Source organism: Onychostoma macrolepis, chromosome 07 (assembly GCF_012432095.1).
Source record: "Onychostoma macrolepis isolate SWU-2019 chromosome 07, ASM1243209v1, whole genome shotgun sequence".
In the NCBI taxonomy this organism is placed as follows: domain Eukaryota; kingdom Metazoa; phylum Chordata; class Actinopteri; order Cypriniformes; family Cyprinidae; genus Onychostoma; species Onychostoma macrolepis.
In genome coordinates, this window is record NC_081161.1 from 21,776,105 (window position 1) to 21,793,586 (window position 17,482).

Genomic DNA, 17,482 nt, shown 5'->3' on the forward strand with positions numbered 1-17,482 from the left:
GAAATGTTACAAAAGAAAAACGTATAATGATACTTGAACGAGTTGATTTAAAAACATTTTGTTCGCTTTAACACATTTTGGTTGTGAAATTAACTGCTGTTGGCAAGGAGAACGGTGATCAGTTTTGAGAAGTGACCATGAAGAAATGTGGAGAAATGTGTCCAAGCGATTGTAAAACCTACCGAAATATACTACATATCACTAACAAACTAACACATTTTGCTCCTAACGTTCCAAATTACTGGCAAAATTACTTTCTTTATTTGCTAAAAATAAACCATACTAACAAAATTGCACCAAAATGATTTATTGATGTGGCAATTTGACAGTGCATGTTTCCAAAAGAGTCCTTGAAGCATATGCACTCTTCATTGAAACACTAGAAGGTGGTTTACACGTGGTTACATGCAGAATGCCTGAGAATACTATAGTAAACCAGGAGACGCTCCTGTATGCACTGCTGAAGCTCATGTTTATAATAGCAGAGCAGTGGCATTGTAAGAATAATACATCTCTAGATGAGCATCAAAAGACAAATCCTGCCTTTTTTTTTTGCAGTTCTTTGGCAAGTCATTGGTTTTACTTCAGCATTGAAAGACTAACACCAATGTGCAGACCTGTGGAAATAAGACAGGTGACTGTGGCCAGCCAACCACCTGCTAATTTCATACATGATGTAAACTTATTTTGTTGCTACAAAACATTAAACATTAAAAAATATTATTATTATTCCCAATACAGGGCTTCATCACCAAGTCATGCATCATTTTTTTTTAAAAGACAATTTAAGAGAACATATTTTGAGAAAATATTATCTCAGAATAGTTCTAATTAGTAAACATACACACACAGCTCCCAAATACAGAAACAGAAAAAAGACTCGTACATACTGTAAAATCTGAACTGAAAGTGACCACACACACACAATCATGCTATAAGTACACCTAAGCTGTAAGAGGCAGTACATAAACATCATAAATGGTACAATACTGCCTTTTCTTCAAAAACAGTCATCAAGCTTGACTGATGTGAAGCTATGTCACTGGAATAATTCACAGCTTTGGCAAATTCAAATGAGAGAGGCTTAGATTGCATGGACGCATGTATATACAAAGATTACTGAAAACTCTATAGCTTCTATTCTGTGATGCAACATTTGAAACAGACTGCTTAATTCTACTCACAAAAAGCATACCCAAAATTTCAAACAGACAAGTCTGTTTTGGTTATCAGGCACTGTAGTGGTCACACACCAGGTTTTTGGATACAATCACAGCTTTAGTCAGAGTCGGAGTCTGAGTCATCATCTGTGAGGAAGAAGAATGTGTTATTCTGGAAGAAAGAGTCACGGAATAACGACAGGAAATAGAAAAATGAGATGGGGAATTCCCAGTGAAAATAATCTGCCATGGAAGTTTAATGCATGTGACTCTGCATGACAGTTGCTATAATAGTTTTCTCATAGTGAGAGTTAGTTCATACATTTAAATGATACCAAAGACTATAAAATGGACTTTGATGATACTCCAGGAGTTCTGCCTGGTCACTCACAGTAAGCAGAATAAAAGCTACACTGTGGAAAACTATTTATGAAGTGACCACCTGGAAACCACCTTTCACTTCCTGTGTCTAGTCTCACTAATAGTTTTGATGCTTTAGTTTGATGTGGAAAGCTTCATGCATGTATCCTGTGAATGAAACTCCAGCAGAGAGAGAGAAAAAAAAAAAGAGTATTTTCACATCTCGGGAGTTGCATTAATGTTAAAAAGTTTGGAATTGTAAAATATAACTATTTAAAATAACTGTTTTATATTTTAATATAGGCCTACTTTAAAATATGTATTCCTGTGATGGCAAAGCAGTCATTCCTCCAGTCTTGAGTGTCAGAAATCATTCTGATATGCTGATTTGACACTGAAGAAGCTTTTTGTTTTATTACCAATGTTAAAAACATATGATGCTTAATATTTCTGTGGAAACTGCAATATAACAGTTTTTTTCAGGATTCTTTGATGAATAGAACGTTCAAAAGAACAGCATTTATTTGAATAAGAAATATTTTTTGTAAAAAATATAAATGTCTTATAATACTGTCAATTTAATTCATCCTTGCTGAATAAAAGTATTAATTTCTTTAAAAAAATAAAATAAAATAATTCTTACTGACATTTGAATGGTAGTGAAAATAAGTGTAAATAGTGTAAATAAGAACCAGTATCGATACCTTGTGTGTTTGGTGGTTCTTCACTGGAATCACCTCCCTTGAGGAAGTTGGCCAGTTCATTAAAGATGAAATAAAAGTCCAGCGCGAAGAATATTGTGGTAATGAATCCAAAGACCTAACAAGTGAAAGAGAAAGAAAAACAGAGACACATGAAACCAGTGCAAACATCACACAAGTCACATGTTGTATAACTAAGTGCCGATAAAAGAGAATTTGACTGAACTGATGTGAGCCTACCCCAGCGGCCTTTGAGGCTCCATCCACATATTTTGACACAGATATTATAGAGATGATGAAAAAGATGATGGAAGCGCTGACACAGCGCAGGAAGTCCTTGATGAAACAACAGACATGGTGATTTGGAAAAAAGGACAGAACTGGTATTCATGGACAAATGTTATTGATGCTCTATGAAGTTCCAGGACAGCAATTTTGTAGGTCAGAAAACTTACCACGAGGGGCCAGTGAAAGCCCTTAAATCTCTCATTGAACTTTGTAGAATAAGCAAACAGCAAGAAGAGGGCAGCCAAGAACTCTATTAAAGGAGCTGTGACGAAGGCAGCTGCTGTTGAAGCAGCAAAGCACACAAAACTGATGAACGACATCACCTGAGGGAACAGGATACATTCTTTGTTATTGTTCTTCATTATTTTGTTCATTGCTGAAAATTAGTGACAGGGTGAGTGCACCAGACCTTTTAAAGGGCTATTTGCATTTCATGTCAACATAAAGTTTGATGCTTTGACTTTTTTGGAAACTTGCATTGACAAAGAAGAAACAACTGGCCATTTATTTGTCTAAACTGTAATTATACTCTCTCTCTGTCTGTGTGTGTGTGTGTGTGTGTGTGTGTGTGTGTGTGTGTGTGTGTAAAATATGAGAGGCGTAAGAAAGCCACTACTAGCCCTGATAAAAACTCCCCCTTCAGATGAATGAGGAAAGTTTGACCTATATAGCTGCAGAAACCAGCTCATTTACCCATTTATTTAACAAAGAAGCGAAAACGTTTCAGGAACAAAAATGTCATCAAAGAATAACCAGTGAAAACAGATCGATGAGAAAAAGAAACTAAAATCAGAAGAATAACGTTGCACTTCTGTATGAAGTACCAGATGCCAAAAAACAAAACAAAAAAAAGAACAATAACAACAATAACATTTAGCGGATATAACATAAAAAATGACTTGTATAGGCTACTATTATGGATAGACTCAACATGGTAAAAGTCGAAAAGCATACCACTTCACCGAGCAACAGTAGTCCTTTTCGGGAGGTGATGAATTCTTTACTCGGGAGAAGAGAACGGACTGTGGTTTGTCGTGATCGGTCATTCTCCGGAGCCTCGATGTCCCCCATGATCACACCGATGAAACTCTTCTGTTCCCGAATAAAGTTCACTGAGATGCTCCTACTCTCCGCTGTGAAACAGCTACTCTTCGCAAATCGGCATAACTTTCCACGGAGTGGAAACGGAAATAATGACAGCGCGGAAACGAAGCACACAAAAGAGCAACATCTGCATTCCCGAAATCTGGAGACCGTTAATAAGTGAACAGAGAATGTGGGCGATACATCTCTCACAGGATGGAGTGGCAGCTGTAAATATATTCGTGCAACAACTGCACATATAACGTCCATCTGCACGACTCGACAGATTTCTGTTTTGAAGCCCCTTTTATCGTTCAAAATCATTAAGGTTTTTTATACTTCGTAACTTTGTTGTTCATAATAAGAGATAATAAAGTTGTCAGAATGTTTTTTAAAGTCTACCATGAAAATAAATAAATAAATAATTGTCATGAATGCCATAACTTGTATGCACTCAATGCAATTTTTTGGGTAATATTTTTAATGCATCACATAGCCTATTGTGTTTGAACATGGTTTAAATACATTGTTTATTCTGGGGTCAAATCACCCCAAATTAGCATAATAACTCTGGATAACAACAATCTTTCAGACAAAGTGCTATTTTACTTTGTGAAATAAGAAAACAAAATCAGTCACTGTTAATGTTGAGACAATAATGATCCAAATGAACAATAGCTTATCTTCATTTCCGAAATCTGCATAACTGAACAGAGAATGTGGGTGATACATCTCTCACAGGAGTGGCAACTCCTTTCATTAAAAATCAAATGCATTATTATAGCTATATAAGTATTTTACAATTTTGTTTTGGTTATTAAAAAAAAAAAAAAAGGTCTGTTATAAAATGAAATGAGCTCCTGCAGAGCTTTAAGTGTTCTCTGTTTGGGCCTCTGTGGTGGTTCCTGGATTGTTGAATGTGATTTTTTTTAGAAGGATATAACCATCCAAGGACCACAAGACTGCAGCCACAAAGCCCACAATCTGTCAATCAAAAAGACACCATAGTGAAAACGTTGTGTCATAATGTTTAGGTAATTTACAATGAGTATTCACAATGATGGAATAGGTTTGAAAAAGTGAGAAAGATTTAAGGCCTGCATAGTGCTTAAAAAGAGAAAGAGAGAGCTGCAGCAATGAAGGATGTATACATTCTCACCCCTCCGCTCAAAGTGCCCTTTACTGTGAATGTGGAAACTGCTACCAGGCTAAGAATACACATCAGTGCAGCTGCAAAGAATGAGCTGAACACATCCTGTGAGAGCAAAAGGGCATTACATTTTAGCTTCGCAAACACGACAGGTATTGGTGGCGTTATACAGAGTTCTCTGAGCAATCGTGCATTGATTCAATCAAGCAAATTAGATTTATGCTCTTACCATAAGGGGCCAGAAGAAGAAAGTGAACATCTTGTTGAGTTTCAGTAGGTAGAGCAGAAGAAAACCAAGTGTGATGAAAAACTCCATGCATGTTACTGCAATGTAGGCCGGCCTAGATGCCACAGCATAACATACAAGAGCCACAAAAATACATACCTGAAAATAAAAATAAAGATGATTTTTTTTTTTATGAATTTTAATAAGATGACCAGATGTTACCTGACTGAACGGTGTAATGTTATTTTAGTTAACAGGCCTACATTGTTTGCCTTTTTGACAATGTTTTATTCAAAATATCAAGCCCATGCCATTGTTATTTAAATAAGTAAGTGATTGCCATTGATTGAGCATTTGTCCTTCCCAAAAAGTATAAAACATAACAATATTACCATGTTAAATTTGTATAAAAGTCTCACCATTTCTGATATTTTCAGTAGACCTTTTGTGGACTTCAACAAAGCCAGATCAACTTCCATTGTGGCATTAAAATGATCTTTGTATAAAATAAAATATGATGGTTTTTATGTCGATGAGTTGTTCTCACAACACAGCTTGTGGATCTTGTCACACTACTTCCTGAATGAGTGTTTCCTTTTAGTCTCAGGAAATGACTAAATGCACTTGAACTCAACAGTTTTCAGTAGTGTAATCTGATTATCTGTTCATGTTATATGGACTTGTTAAGAACTCTGAGTATAATATTTCTACATTGCATTGATAATTTTGTAAAGAGACTGCAAATTATAAAGTGGTAGCTAATAAAATGCTCTCTTTAGCAAAGCAATGTGTACATTAGCTGGTCTATAATCTGTCGAGCATTGTGATTCTGGCTGACCATGGCCAATGAGATCTATATACTTTACACATTATTACACATTATTTTACAGACGATGTAATCTTCTTTTGTGCCAAACAAACGATATGAAGCAAATGCACTGCTTGGTTTTGTCGCGTCATTATTTATTTGGTTTTTCAAATTAGTTTTGTAATTTGGAGGTCTGAGATAGCATCATGTTTTGATGAGGAACAAGATACAAACAAAAAACAAACAAACAGGTTTCCTGAAAAGGTCAACTAATTGCTTGTAGATAGTTGTAGGCATGCGCCAGTGCCAGACTGCCTTCTTGTTGCAATATAAATACTTTAAAAACGATAGAAATTGCACACACTATAATGGACCAGCCTGTTAGATTAATAATATTTCCCTATACATTTCTGCGCAATAATAATAATAATAGTAATGCAGGATTATCTCGAAATAATAACATCATTGTACATTTTACGAATATTTTAATGAAAAGTTAAAAATTGTGTTAAAGACTTTTATTTTGACATGTTTTGGTCGGTCATTAGTGTGGCAAGTTCATCACACATATATTTTAATGAAAAGTTAAAAATTGTGTTAAAGACTTTTATTTTGACATGTTTTGGTCGGTCATTAGTGTGGCAAGTTCATCACACATATCTTTGTAAATGTAGCTACTAGACGTCGATGAAACACGCGAGATGGTTGTTAACTTCTTAAAAGAGTTTTGTCGTGTTGTCTTACCTCTGTATTCACACAAATCTTTGTCAACAAATGTAACGTTACTTGTCCGACAAACGCCTTCACTGGGAAAGCATTTAACCGGACTTTCGCGGAGCAGCACATCTGTGAATCACCGTAAGTCCTGCGCAAGCTTCCGTTCTACGCAATATAACTGCGACCACAGCTCTCATTCTTACTTACTTTATTTATAATGTGTCTCGTTCCGTTCGTATTTTCTTCAACTTTTCCCTAGTTATGTTATGAGTTATGTTATGCTCAATCAGCTTTGCATTAACAGCACTGACATGAGCTTAAGCTTGTTGCCTTGTACATCCCGATACTGTACTCTGTTGCTATAGAGATCTGCTGCTGAATCCGATAAAGGTTTCACGATGTTGTCTCCTTCTCAAGGGAAACTGGTTAGAAACGGCGAGGAGAAGAAATCTGTGGTGAGTTACACACTGCAGCATGTATCTGGATGAAAAGATCCTCTTATCTGAAAGAGGGTGAATTACACGGCTGAGAAGACAGTGAACATAATATTGTTAAATATGTGTATGGGTATGGGTGGTTGTTGTTGTTTTGAAAATTGCATCCACTTTTGTTCAGATTTGGATAGAGGGAAATATCGCAAGTGGAAAGACAACATGTCTGGAATACTTCAGCAAAACCAGTGACATTGAGGTAATGTAGTAAATGTGTAATCATGAATAATATTTCCTCACCATACCTGAAATTTCTCTCCCACAATTCTTATTTATTTAATAGACAACTGTCTCGTGTTGTAGGTGCTAACAGAGCCTGTGTCTAAATGGAGAAATGTACAAGGATGCAATCCATTGGTAGGGAACAAGTAGCACATCATTATGGATATAATGATCTTTTTCTTTCTGATCCATCTTGTTCTAAATTTTATTTCATATTTGATTATTATATAAATGTATTTTATTCTGCCACAGGGATTGATGTACCAGGACCCATCTAGATGGGGACTCACTCTTCAGACATATGTCCAACTGACAATGCTGGATCGGCATGTATTACCAATGGCATGTACAAGTCCTCTTTCACTTCCCTATAGTCAATTTAGTTGAGTTGCTTTACGTGTATCTCTTTCTGTTCTGCAGTACAGAAATTAGCCTCCACCTTCTGTGTGAACAGAGGAAATGGAATGTGAATCATGACTGCAATAACCTGTTGTTTTTCTTTCTGGCACCGCAGTCAGCACCAATCAGAATGATGGAAAGATCTATTTACAGTGCAAAGTACATTTTTGTGGAAAATCTTTATAAAAGGTACATTTTCTTATAAAAATGGGTAACCCTTTATTTTGGTGTCCTTATTAAACGTTAGATGTACTTACTATAGTAATAACAGTAAATAATGCATAATTACATGCAACTAACCCTAAACCAAACCCTAACCCTACAGGTTGTTAATTAATATTGCATAATATTGTTTAATTACACTATATCAAAGACACCATAAAATAAAGTGTAACCACAAAGTGTACTGATCATTAAATGTGTACTAATATTAATTAAAAGTTTACTTCACCCCAAAATTAAAATTTGTCATTAATCACTTTCCCCCATGTCGTTCCAAACCCGTAAAAGCTTCGTTCGTCTTCGGAACACAATTTAAGATATTTTGGATAAAACCCGGGAGGCTTGTGACTGTCCCATTGACAAACAATTAACACTGTCAAGGCACAGAAAATTATGAAAAACATCGTCAGAATAGTCCATCTGTCATCAGTGGTTCAACCGTAACGCTATGAAGCTACAAGCTTTATTGTACTTTTTGTACTTTATTGTACTTTTTGCGTACAAAAAGTATTCTTGTAGCTTCATAATGTTACAGTTGAATCACTGATGGCAGATGGATTATTCTGACGATGTTTTTCATAATTTTCTGTGCCTTGACAGTGTTAATTGTTTGGCAGTCAATGGGACAGTCACAAGCCTCACGGGTTTTATCCAAAATATCTTAAATTGTGTTCCGAAGACGAAGCTTTTACGGGTTTGGAACGACATGGGGGTAAGTGATTAATGACAATTTTAATTTTGGGGTGGAGTATCCCTTTAATGTGTACTAATATTAAATGAGTATTATTTTATTTGGTTGACAGTGGAAAGATGCCCGAGGTGGACTTTGCTGTTTTAAGTGAATGGTTTGAGTGGATCATAAAGAATATTGCTATTCCTGTGGACCTTATTGGTATGGCAAATGTATCTATATAAGCATGTTGCTTGTTAGATGTAATAATGCCAAATAAATGTTGTTGTGTAATGTTTCTAACACATTTTATGTTCTCATTGGGTTTTATACAGTTTACCTACAGACCTCTCCACAGACCTGCTATGAAAGACTAAATCAGAGGTGCAGAGAGGAAGAGAAGGTTATTCCACTGGTGAGCTGTTGAGTTATTTGTGATCCCGTGCATGCAAAACTGAACTGAAATGCAACAAACCTGAAACAACCCAAAATAGATTCTGTATCTCTGCTGTCAATGGTGGAAGAGCAAATGGCTGCCACATTTAGAGATGACGGCACTTTTCGTGTTATCAGAAGGCTAGATTACAAACATTACTCTTTTTTTTTTTTTTTTTCATATATTTTGAAAGAGATTACACTTTATCAGATTTTTACCTTTTAGGAATACATAGAATCAATCCATAATCTCTATGAGGACTGGCTCATTCATCACAAGTCATTTGAGGTTCCTGCTCCAGTTCTGGTGAGTTTCTGCCGATAGTCATTGGTTAAAAAGCCTGCAACATATGATATCTCTTGTGACATATTGTATAATCACCTGTTGATGAGCTGTTCCATGCACTATATCTTGGAGTAATTTGTGCCTTCACTTTTGTGGGCAGGTAATCCCAGCAGATCATGATCTTAAGAAGATGCTGCATCAGTATGAGGAGAACAGAGAGAAGATCCTTATGGCACATTGCTGAGTAAATGATCAGAGACAACGATGACCATAACAAGCCATAAATATGTCAGCTCTCAAAAGACAGATGAAGCAAGCACTTTTTTGTTTTTTTGATTTGAAACGGGGTTTACAAACATTCCTCCTGCAGTGGGCAGTTGATTTACATAGTAGGATTTGTAAATTAGTTCATATGATAGGTATTTCATTTAAATGCTGTCTTTTATGATTATTATTTTGTATTTGTATTTGCAGTCATTGTAAACTTGTTTAAGCACTTAACAAGAGACATAGTCTTTTTATTTTCAGTCTTGTTTATGGAATCATTCCATATTATCTAAAACTACTGCACTTGGAAACATTTCCATTTTTTATTTTTATTTTTTAAATGTCTGCGGACATTTTAAATTCAGAATGCCAATTCCAGACCGTGCAAATATACTGTATGTGATTTAGTCTTGCATTTTATAGTGAAGTTATAGTCTTAAAGATTCTTTTATTTTCACGAGTTGTTCATCCTCCCACTTGCAGACAGTGTCACTATCAAATACAGGTACTGCAGTCAGTTTTTGTTACTGAAGGTGTTACTGTGACCAATGTAATTTCTACTGCATAAGGCATTGTTTTAAATAAACTGAAAAAATGATTTGAAAATATTGATTTTATTACATTGTAATGATGTGCTGCACTGTAGCCTCAGTAGTATGGCACAATAAATACAACAATTGTTTGCACCTTATTACTTTAAATAACAGGTAGTATAATATAGATGCCCCAGGGGCCTCATTTATAAAATTTTGTGTAGAAACCTACGTTTGATCTAAGATTATTTCTCAAATGTGCGTACGTGCGATTCACACAATTCACAAATTATCTTGAATTTAGTTTTTCTGTCTTGTAGATGCCCCCTAATTAATGTCATTTGCATATTAAAGTGCACCAGTCAACGTCTAAATCCTTTACTTGAGAATGGTCAGTGACAAGAATATTTTACTTTAATTCTGCTTTAAGAAAAAAAATGTTTGTACACCTGCTTAGAACCTGGCGTGGCACTAAGCACCTTTCCATGTGAAAGACCATTTTTTTTAAAAACTTAACGTTGGCATGAATTTTACCTCTTTAAGATCAAATCTGTGCATATGTATGTTTTATAAATGAAGCCCCAAACACCGTTTTGTAACACTTACTGTATATTACCCCATTAATACAAGGTTAGACATCCCAGCAGAAACAAATGTTCCATTAAGACAAGTAAGTGCACATTTATCTGTCTCTACATTTCATAAGGCACAGTATCTAGAAAATCAAGCTCTAATAATCATTTTGATCCAAGCAGATTCATGAAAGTTATAGCAGCAAGAAACCTTCATTCAATTCAAACAGCTATGATAGAAGTTAAGAAGACAAAGGGCACATACATTCTTACTGTCACCTTCATAAACTCTTAAGACACCAAACCAAATCCGAAATCAGGGCTTCATTAACAAGAAAATCTCTATAAATGAAAATGCTTTGCACATCATGATTAGCACAAAGACATTTTTGTAGCACTGCCACATTCTAGAACACTTTAAAATCTCTGCCATGGATATAAGGAAGAAACAGGAATACTTTGTGTTTCTAAATCACCACGTATGTTTGGACTAGGTCGTCTTCTGGTTGCTGAGTTGTGGGACTCTTGTGTCCGTTTGAGCACTCATTAGCAGTCTGACTGTGGTCAGTAGGTGGTCCAAACACTGGGGTACACACACTCAGTGCACTATGGATGTAGATTGACTGAGGAGGCTCTCTAATGAGGTTGTCTTGTGCAAGAGCGTCATCAGACCCAGCACAGCTCCCACAACCTGTGATGTTGCAGACAGGCTCCTGGGATGGGCTGCACAGGATGGGCAGGCTCATGCCATCTGGGGATTTTGTGGGTGGAGCTGTGATGACGTCATTGGGTCCACTGCATGGCTGGGCCTGTGCAGTCTCCTCTATGGGGTATTTAAGAGGTTCATCTGCACTGAGTTCCTTCATCTGCATTTTCTCCATTTGCTCAGTGAGCTCAGCCAGGCAGTCTTCTGTCGAGCCTTCACGGCTGTGTCCTTGCAACAGCTTCTCAACTTGAAGAACCAATGGTTTGTCATCTGAGGGCTGGGCTTCTACAAGTGCATTTGCAATGTGTAGTTTTCTTTGGCTTGGCATGGTCTCAGCATGTATGGCTATAGATTGGGGGCCACTCATGTCAGCACTGGCCTCGTGGAACAGGCCCGCATTGTGGCCCCTGGATCCAGCCCACTCCTGGGCCTTGAGAGGCTGCATAGATCTCTGAGACTTTCGGAAAATGGGCTTTTGTCGGATGGCCAGGTCTGGGTAGTTCTCCTGCATCTCTAAGATAGACTTGTCATCAGTCATAAATGAGTTGGACGGTCTTTCGACATCAGAGATAGAAGCATCTTGAGACTTGTCGACTTCCTGATCATGAGGGTTATGACTTTTAAGTGACTCCTGTCGCTCCTCTTCCTCTGGGTTTACCAGAGAGCCACCTTCAATGTGCCCATCATCCTTAAAAACATCCTCGTTTAGATTACAGATGTCATTGATAGGTTCTGAAACTACTTCTCCAGCGCTGAAGGTCAGAGGAGCAGCTCTCATTCGGATGATCTCCAGACATTCCACATGTGATCTCTGGTTCATGAGCTCCAGAAGATACTCACACTCTAACCGGGCAAGGAAAAGGTCGAATCCCATACTCTTGGCCTTGTCTGGATCAAAACTGTCTGACAGTCTATACTCAGTGTCTGTTTCCATGCAGTATCCAATAATCTGGAGAATACTTCTGGCAAAAGGCAATACTGGCTTGATGTAATAGACAAAGTGTCCTGTAAATGTCTGAAAGAACAGGCGGAAAAAACAGCCCTGATTAATTGTGTATTATATTAAACTGTATAGTATTTTAGAATGTTTCAGGTTTCTTTTTCACTTCTAAAATAATTCAACCTTGTGCCCTAATGTGGTACTGTATTGCAACCAATTATTACAGCCTTCATGTTCTGCTGAGAATAAGTGTATACATCGCTCAAAGAATCTTAAAGTTTTATATATATATATATGTATGTATGTGTCTGTGCATGTATTTCGTACTTCTGTGTTAAATATGGTTTTGTGGGTAAAAGTGCTTGCGGTCTCTGAGACCACAAACAGAATTTAGGAATTAAAGGAAGTCAGCAAGAGCAGCCTTGATAAAACAAATCTTAAAACAGTCTAAAATGGTATGCTGGTTTTAACTGATCTTAGTTTGCCTTCCAGTCTGGATAAGATGTCTTCAGATGGCCTAGTTGATGTCAAATCTGGTCTAAACAATTGATAATTACTCAAAATCCTAATAAGACCAGAAAACAGATCAGGCTAAACAGGTTAGGAGACCAGTGAAAAAGGGCTGGTTTGCACTGTTTTTAGCATAATCAGCTCATCAAAAGTCCTTACGTATTAACTTAATACTTAAAATGATTTTGTGGTCATTTTGCAAAGTGCTCGGGGGTCTCTCAGACTTCAAACAGAATATGTGAATTAAAGGAAATTTGTGACACCACCACTGCTTATAATAATAGCCCTAATAATAACAATAATAATGAATTAACCAGCCTAAACTAGTTTGCTGGTTTTATGTAGCCTTCCAGTGTCTTGTTGATGGTCTAGCTGATCTCACAGCTGGTCTGACCAAATGAAAAGTTCCCCAAACCTTTCGAAAACCACAAAACAGACCAGTCTGACCAGGGCAGGAGACCAGATAAGAACAGCAAACCATCTGAGGCCGGTTTAACTTCCTATTATCATCAGCTGGGAGAGCAGAGAGGACAGAACTAATAATAACGGCTTTTATTTACCTTTAAGGTTTTAATCTCTTTCTTCCACGGAAACAAAAACAGGTTGACGCAGAACATCTCTAGTAACTCGGCAGCTTTTTTGAAGTCGTGGACTCGTCTGTGGCAGTCTCTGTACTGCGCGCACTTAAAGAGAGTCTCATAGAAGTCCAGCGCGTGGAGTCTCTTCCGCGGCTCTTCCTCCGCTAACAGCAGCACGCGTCCGGCTTCATCTGTCACCTGAGTCTCTGAGCACACTGTCAGATTGCCTTCGCAACAAACTTTGTCATAGTACTGTAAATACTTAGAGAACACGTCTTTTCGCGAAACAGGCGTTTGATCGTCGACGCTGTTGGTCATGGTTGTGACAGAAAGTGATCAAGTTGATCAACTCCCATATGAGGAAGCGAAAGTAGACAGTATGCAAATGAGGAGTGATGATGATGATGAATATGCAGGTATCGCAAGCGAATACCAAATACGGAAGAACCTCAAATATACGTGTTCTTATTGTAGTTTAAGAACTGACCTGGATTACGTTAATACAAGGCTTACATTTCCATAAATGTCCATGACCAATAAGCCAAACGGTCCTGTAGGCATCAGCGACGTAATATCGATCTCATTATCATTCATCCCAGCCTCGCGAGACACCTGAAATACCTATATATTGTACATTTATAACTACACTTAATTATACCAGGGTTTTTGTCCATGATTTGTCCGAGAGACGGTTGCTGGTATACCTACATGTCTCCATTGTTATTCTTCCTCGAATGAAGGAAACATTAGTGACATCTAGCGCTGGAAATAAGTAATTCTCATAACGTGCGTGTAAAAGAATATCCTGAAGATGGCAATGCAATCACAAAATTGATGCTTACGCACTTCAAACACGCTTTTGAGTGATGTCAGAAAGGAAAATACCTGATGGGGGAAATCCAGCTTTTAAACTAGAAAATGTTGTGGGGTATTTTTAAGTAGGCTATTCTTGTGTAAATACGTGGCATATGAAATGGTAAATATTCGGTACATTAATATCAAAATACCTTAGTATTACCATCTGATAACGGCCCATACCCTGTTTTTTTTTTCTATTTTATTTTATTTTTTATTTTATCAGCGTGTAATAAAGGAAATAGTTTATGGGCTAGCCATTGAACTAGTAATCATGCTGCTGTCTCCATGACTGATCTCTTACAGTAGGCGAGATAGACTGACAATACTTTTTACAAGCGGTTCTTCTAAATGTTCTATAACTTCTATTCATCAAATAATCCTAAAAAAAAATTTATGGTTTCAACAAAAATAATAAACAGTAGGGTAATTGCAGATAAAATGGGCCATTTTTTGTAAAAAGTGTAATTTAGATACCTATATGTTTTTTTTTCTTTTATTTTCTTTATTACTTTTGTTAACTTTAATGTCTTGCTATAATATTTCAATTTGAATATAGTTCATATAAAATGTTATTTGTATAGGCTATGCCAATAGGCTAAACATTTTTAGATCATACACTCCAGAAAAGAAAAGAAAAATCAAAATCAGATAAAGTGGGCCATTCCTTATATATCAAAAATTATTCTGGTCCTAATTAAAAACATATGATTTATTAACACTTATACTACGGGGCCGTTGAATGCTTGAATCTGATTGGCTGCCGAATGTTCTGAGGTGTGCAATTATTTTCAGGGAAACGCACGGCGAACGTAGTTCCAGGCAGCTCTTGACCGCATTACAGGACCATATCACTTCGCCAAATGATTTCTGTTATTTCAAAGGTCTTACAACAGCAAAATAACCAAAACCCACAACGACACTGGCCAAATAAATAAATATAGTAAACAATATGATAAAAATGACAGATCATGTCCATGTTTTTGCCACAAAATTGCGCTTTATTATGTACGGAAAGCACATACTCTATCTCTCCCGCTCTCTCTCCCTCACAGACCGCACATACAGAACAGTTACAGTTTGCACACACTAGCATACATCGCGCTAATGTTGTTAACGCTACTCTGACGATTTTATCAGTAAACAACTTAAAAACTACATGACTTCTCACAAGCGAGGGAACAACGGCGCTGTTCGTGAACAAAAGGAAGTAACTGTTAAGTTTCACTATAACTAGAGACATTGCTGCCGAACACTATTGAGAGACGCACAGAGGTAATTCTCTCTCTCTCTCTCTCTCTCTCTCTCTCTCTCATAACTTAGTTATTAACTGTATTAACTGCATTAATCTGTTATCAACGGCTCAAGCCTTTGTTACTAGATTTAAAATGACGTTTAGGAATTAGCAACTGAGGCCTTGGATGAAATGCGGAAGAAATAATCCTACTCACAATAGCGATTTAAGTAGAAATACCAGACAAATGCCTTGAAATATATCATCTGATCGATGTCTTGAGGTTTGGCAACCGTAGTATGACGACGGTCCGTTGAATTATTAGAAAAATAATGCACACCTGAGGTGTAACGTGCATTATTTTTCTAATAATCCAACGGCCCGTCGTCAATTATTCCTTACATATTATCAGACAAACATATTTAACAACATATTTAACAAATCCCAAAAAATATAACCTACAGGTTATGAGTAAAATAAATCCTGTGTAAATCCTCATCTCAATTCATGTGTGAAATTCCAAGCAACTGAAAGATCATGTTGTGTTGACATTACATTTTATTAGGCTAAATCTGAATATCAGAATTTTCAGAAATCAGAATATTAACAAAATGAACTCTACAATATGTTAAAAATGTGACTATAACACAAGCAACAACAAATAGTCTAAAAATAATAATATGAACTTTTAAAATGGTAACCACATGTGTCCCTGGACCACAAAACCAGTCATACAGTAAGGGTCAATTTTTTGAAATTGAGATTTATACATCAATAGGACAATATTTGGCTGAGATACAACTATTTGAAAATCTGGAATCTGGGGGTGCAAAAAAATAAAATAAAAATAAATTCAAATATTGAGAAAATCTCCTTTAAAGTTGTCCTTAATGAAGTCCTTAGCAATGCATATTACTAATCACAAATTAAGTTTTGATATATTTACGGTAGGAAATTTACAAAATATCTTCATGGAACATGATATTTACTTAATATCCTAATGATTTTTGGCATATAAGAAAAATGACTATTGTTTGACTATTGTTGGCTATTGCTACAAATATAGTCATGCAACTTAAGACTGGTTTTGTGCTCCAGGGTTACAAATGTAAAAACGTGTTTCTGTCTATGTTCTCTAAACACTTTAAATGAACTTTAATTGTGTCCATATTTTAAAGCTTTATATTCTGCATCTACATTTTGCTCCTCTCATCCTTTCTTCATTCCACAGATTGACCTGAATGTCTCGACTTCCTTTCTATTCTCTCTTTTCTTTATTCCATCTCTAACTTGAATTTCCTGACTGCAGACTCATTTCTGTTTTCTAAAAAAGTAAATTATACATGTCAACTATAAAATAACACTGTAAAAAATGACTGTGATTTTAACGGTAAAAAACTGTCAAAATGCTATAGTAAAAACCCGTTAAATGGTTAACGGTAAGTTCCTGTAAAATTTACAGGGAAAAACCATAAACTGACGTTCCCAGAATTCCCTGTGTTGCATTTCAAATTTTGTTTGTTTTATTATTGAAATGTTTTTTCTTTGAAATAACTATGTTTCTTCTTAGTTTTTTTCTTATCAGTTATGTTTATTAGGGTTGTATGTTACATCTAATGTTGTTAAATTAATGTTTATTGCATATCTCACCATGATGGTGTTTAGTGTGTGTGAATGACACTGTGCACCTTCTATATATGTTATTATTTAAAAGCTGCTTGTGATGGGCTTTGGTTCATCATGTGACATTCTCATCACCACCTGCATTTGGTGGTTATCAGTGTATTTCAAAGGTACAAAACAGATTTCAGTACTTTAATCAGTTGGTATATTAACAATATATCAGTTAATGAAATTACGGTATTTAACTGTAAATTTAAGTTAAAACCGTAAAACCTAAGATGTTGTTACTGTATTTTTACGGTAGAATTCCGGCAGCCACAGCCAAGAGGTCCTCGCTGCAGCCTGTAGCACGATGAGGTAGCTGGATCAGATCCAATACGTATTGGATGTTTGACGAGCATGCGCAGTATTTGATTTTAATGCGCATAATGGGGCCGTCATTGAAG

At 36.4% G+C, this 17,482-nt stretch overlaps 4 protein-coding genes across 5 annotated transcripts; 1 reads left to right on the plus strand and 3 right to left on the minus strand.

Moving 5' to 3' along the window:
- Positions 1 to 273: 273 nt before the first annotated feature.
- On the minus strand, positions 274 to 3,916 carry cmtm3 (CKLF-like MARVEL transmembrane domain containing 3). The gene is made up of 5 exons (XM_058782591.1): positions 3,464 to 3,916; positions 2,677 to 2,832; positions 2,462 to 2,557; positions 2,225 to 2,339; positions 274 to 1,307 (listed from the first exon to the last, which is right to left on the minus strand). The coding sequence occupies exons 1-5, from the start codon at positions 3,914 to 3,916 to the stop codon at positions 1,279 to 1,281; spliced, it is 849 nt and encodes a 282-aa protein (XP_058638574.1). The 3' UTR covers positions 274 to 1,278.
- A 520-nt stretch (positions 3,917 to 4,436) lies between these two features.
- Positions 4,437 to 5,567, minus strand: LOC131544416 (chemokine-like factor). The gene is made up of 4 exons (XM_058782594.1): positions 5,388 to 5,567; positions 4,972 to 5,127; positions 4,752 to 4,847; positions 4,437 to 4,576 (listed from the first exon to the last, which is right to left on the minus strand). The coding sequence occupies exons 1-4, from the start codon at positions 5,445 to 5,447 to the stop codon at positions 4,463 to 4,465; spliced, it is 426 nt and encodes a 141-aa protein (XP_058638577.1). The 5' UTR covers positions 5,448 to 5,567; the 3' UTR covers positions 4,437 to 4,462.
- An 824-nt stretch (positions 5,568 to 6,391) lies between these two features.
- On the plus strand, positions 6,392 to 9,512 carry tk2 (thymidine kinase 2). 2 transcript variants are annotated; one of them, XM_058782592.1, is made up of 10 exons: positions 6,392 to 6,634; positions 6,911 to 6,948; positions 7,109 to 7,183; positions 7,288 to 7,341; positions 7,459 to 7,552; positions 7,725 to 7,794; positions 8,631 to 8,719; positions 8,833 to 8,912; positions 9,159 to 9,239; positions 9,379 to 9,512. In XM_058782592.1, the coding sequence occupies exons 1-10, from the start codon at positions 6,478 to 6,480 to the stop codon at positions 9,460 to 9,462; spliced, it is 822 nt and encodes a 273-aa protein (XP_058638575.1). In that variant the 5' UTR covers positions 6,392 to 6,477; the 3' UTR covers positions 9,463 to 9,512. The 2 variants fall into 2 exon arrangements, with proteins under 2 accessions (XP_058638575.1, XP_058638576.1); XM_058782593.1 differs by having other exon boundaries at positions 6,495 to 6,634; positions 6,859 to 6,948.
- A 153-nt stretch (positions 9,513 to 9,665) lies between these two features.
- si:ch211-189a15.5 (uncharacterized) lies at positions 9,666 to 14,064 on the minus strand. The gene is made up of 2 exons (XM_058782590.1): positions 13,307 to 14,064; positions 9,666 to 12,311 (listed from the first exon to the last, which is right to left on the minus strand). The coding sequence occupies exons 1-2, from the start codon at positions 13,640 to 13,642 to the stop codon at positions 11,058 to 11,060; spliced, it is 1,590 nt and encodes a 529-aa protein (XP_058638573.1). The 5' UTR covers positions 13,643 to 14,064; the 3' UTR covers positions 9,666 to 11,057.
- Between the last annotated feature and the right edge of the window lie 3,418 nt (positions 14,065 to 17,482).

Coding starts and splice junctions, on each gene's coding strand:
- tk2 (XM_058782592.1), top strand. CDS start 6,478: ATGGTTGTTAACTTCTTAAAAGAGTTTTGTCGTGTTGTCTTACCTCTG. Junction 6,635..6,910: donor CAGCACATCTGTGAATCACC/GTAAGTCCTGCG, acceptor CTCCTTCTCAAG/GGAAACTGGTTAGAAACGGC. Junction 7,795..8,630: donor GTGGAAAATCTTTATAAAAG/GTACATTTTCTT, acceptor TTTGGTTGACAG/TGGAAAGATGCCCGAGGTGG.
- cmtm3 (XM_058782591.1), bottom strand. CDS start 3,916: ATGATTTTGAACGATAAAAGGGGCTTCAAAACAGAAATCTGTCGAGTC. Junction 2,558..2,676: donor GCTTTCACTGGCCCCTCGTG/GTAAGTTTTCTG, acceptor TGTTTCATCAAG/GACTTCCTGCGCTGTGTCAG. Junction 2,340..2,461: donor GAGCCTCAAAGGCCGCTGGG/GTAGGCTCACAT, acceptor TTCACTTGTTAG/GTCTTTGGATTCATTACCAC.
- si:ch211-189a15.5 (XM_058782590.1), bottom strand. CDS start 13,642: ATGACCAACAGCGTCGACGATCAAACGCCTGTTTCGCGAAAAGACGTG. Junction 12,312..13,306: donor AAGAGATTAAAACCTTAAAG/GTAAATAAAAGC, acceptor CTGTTCTTTCAG/ACATTTACAGGACACTTTGT.
- LOC131544416 (XM_058782594.1), bottom strand. CDS start 5,447: ATGGAAGTTGATCTGGCTTTGTTGAAGTCCACAAAAGGTCTACTGAAA. Junction 5,128..5,387: donor TACTGAAAATATCAGAAATG/GTGAGACTTTTA, acceptor TTTTATTTTCAG/GTATGTATTTTTGTGGCTCT. Junction 4,848..4,971: donor TCTTCTTCTGGCCCCTTATG/GTAAGAGCATAA, acceptor TTGCTCTCACAG/GATGTGTTCAGCTCATTCTT.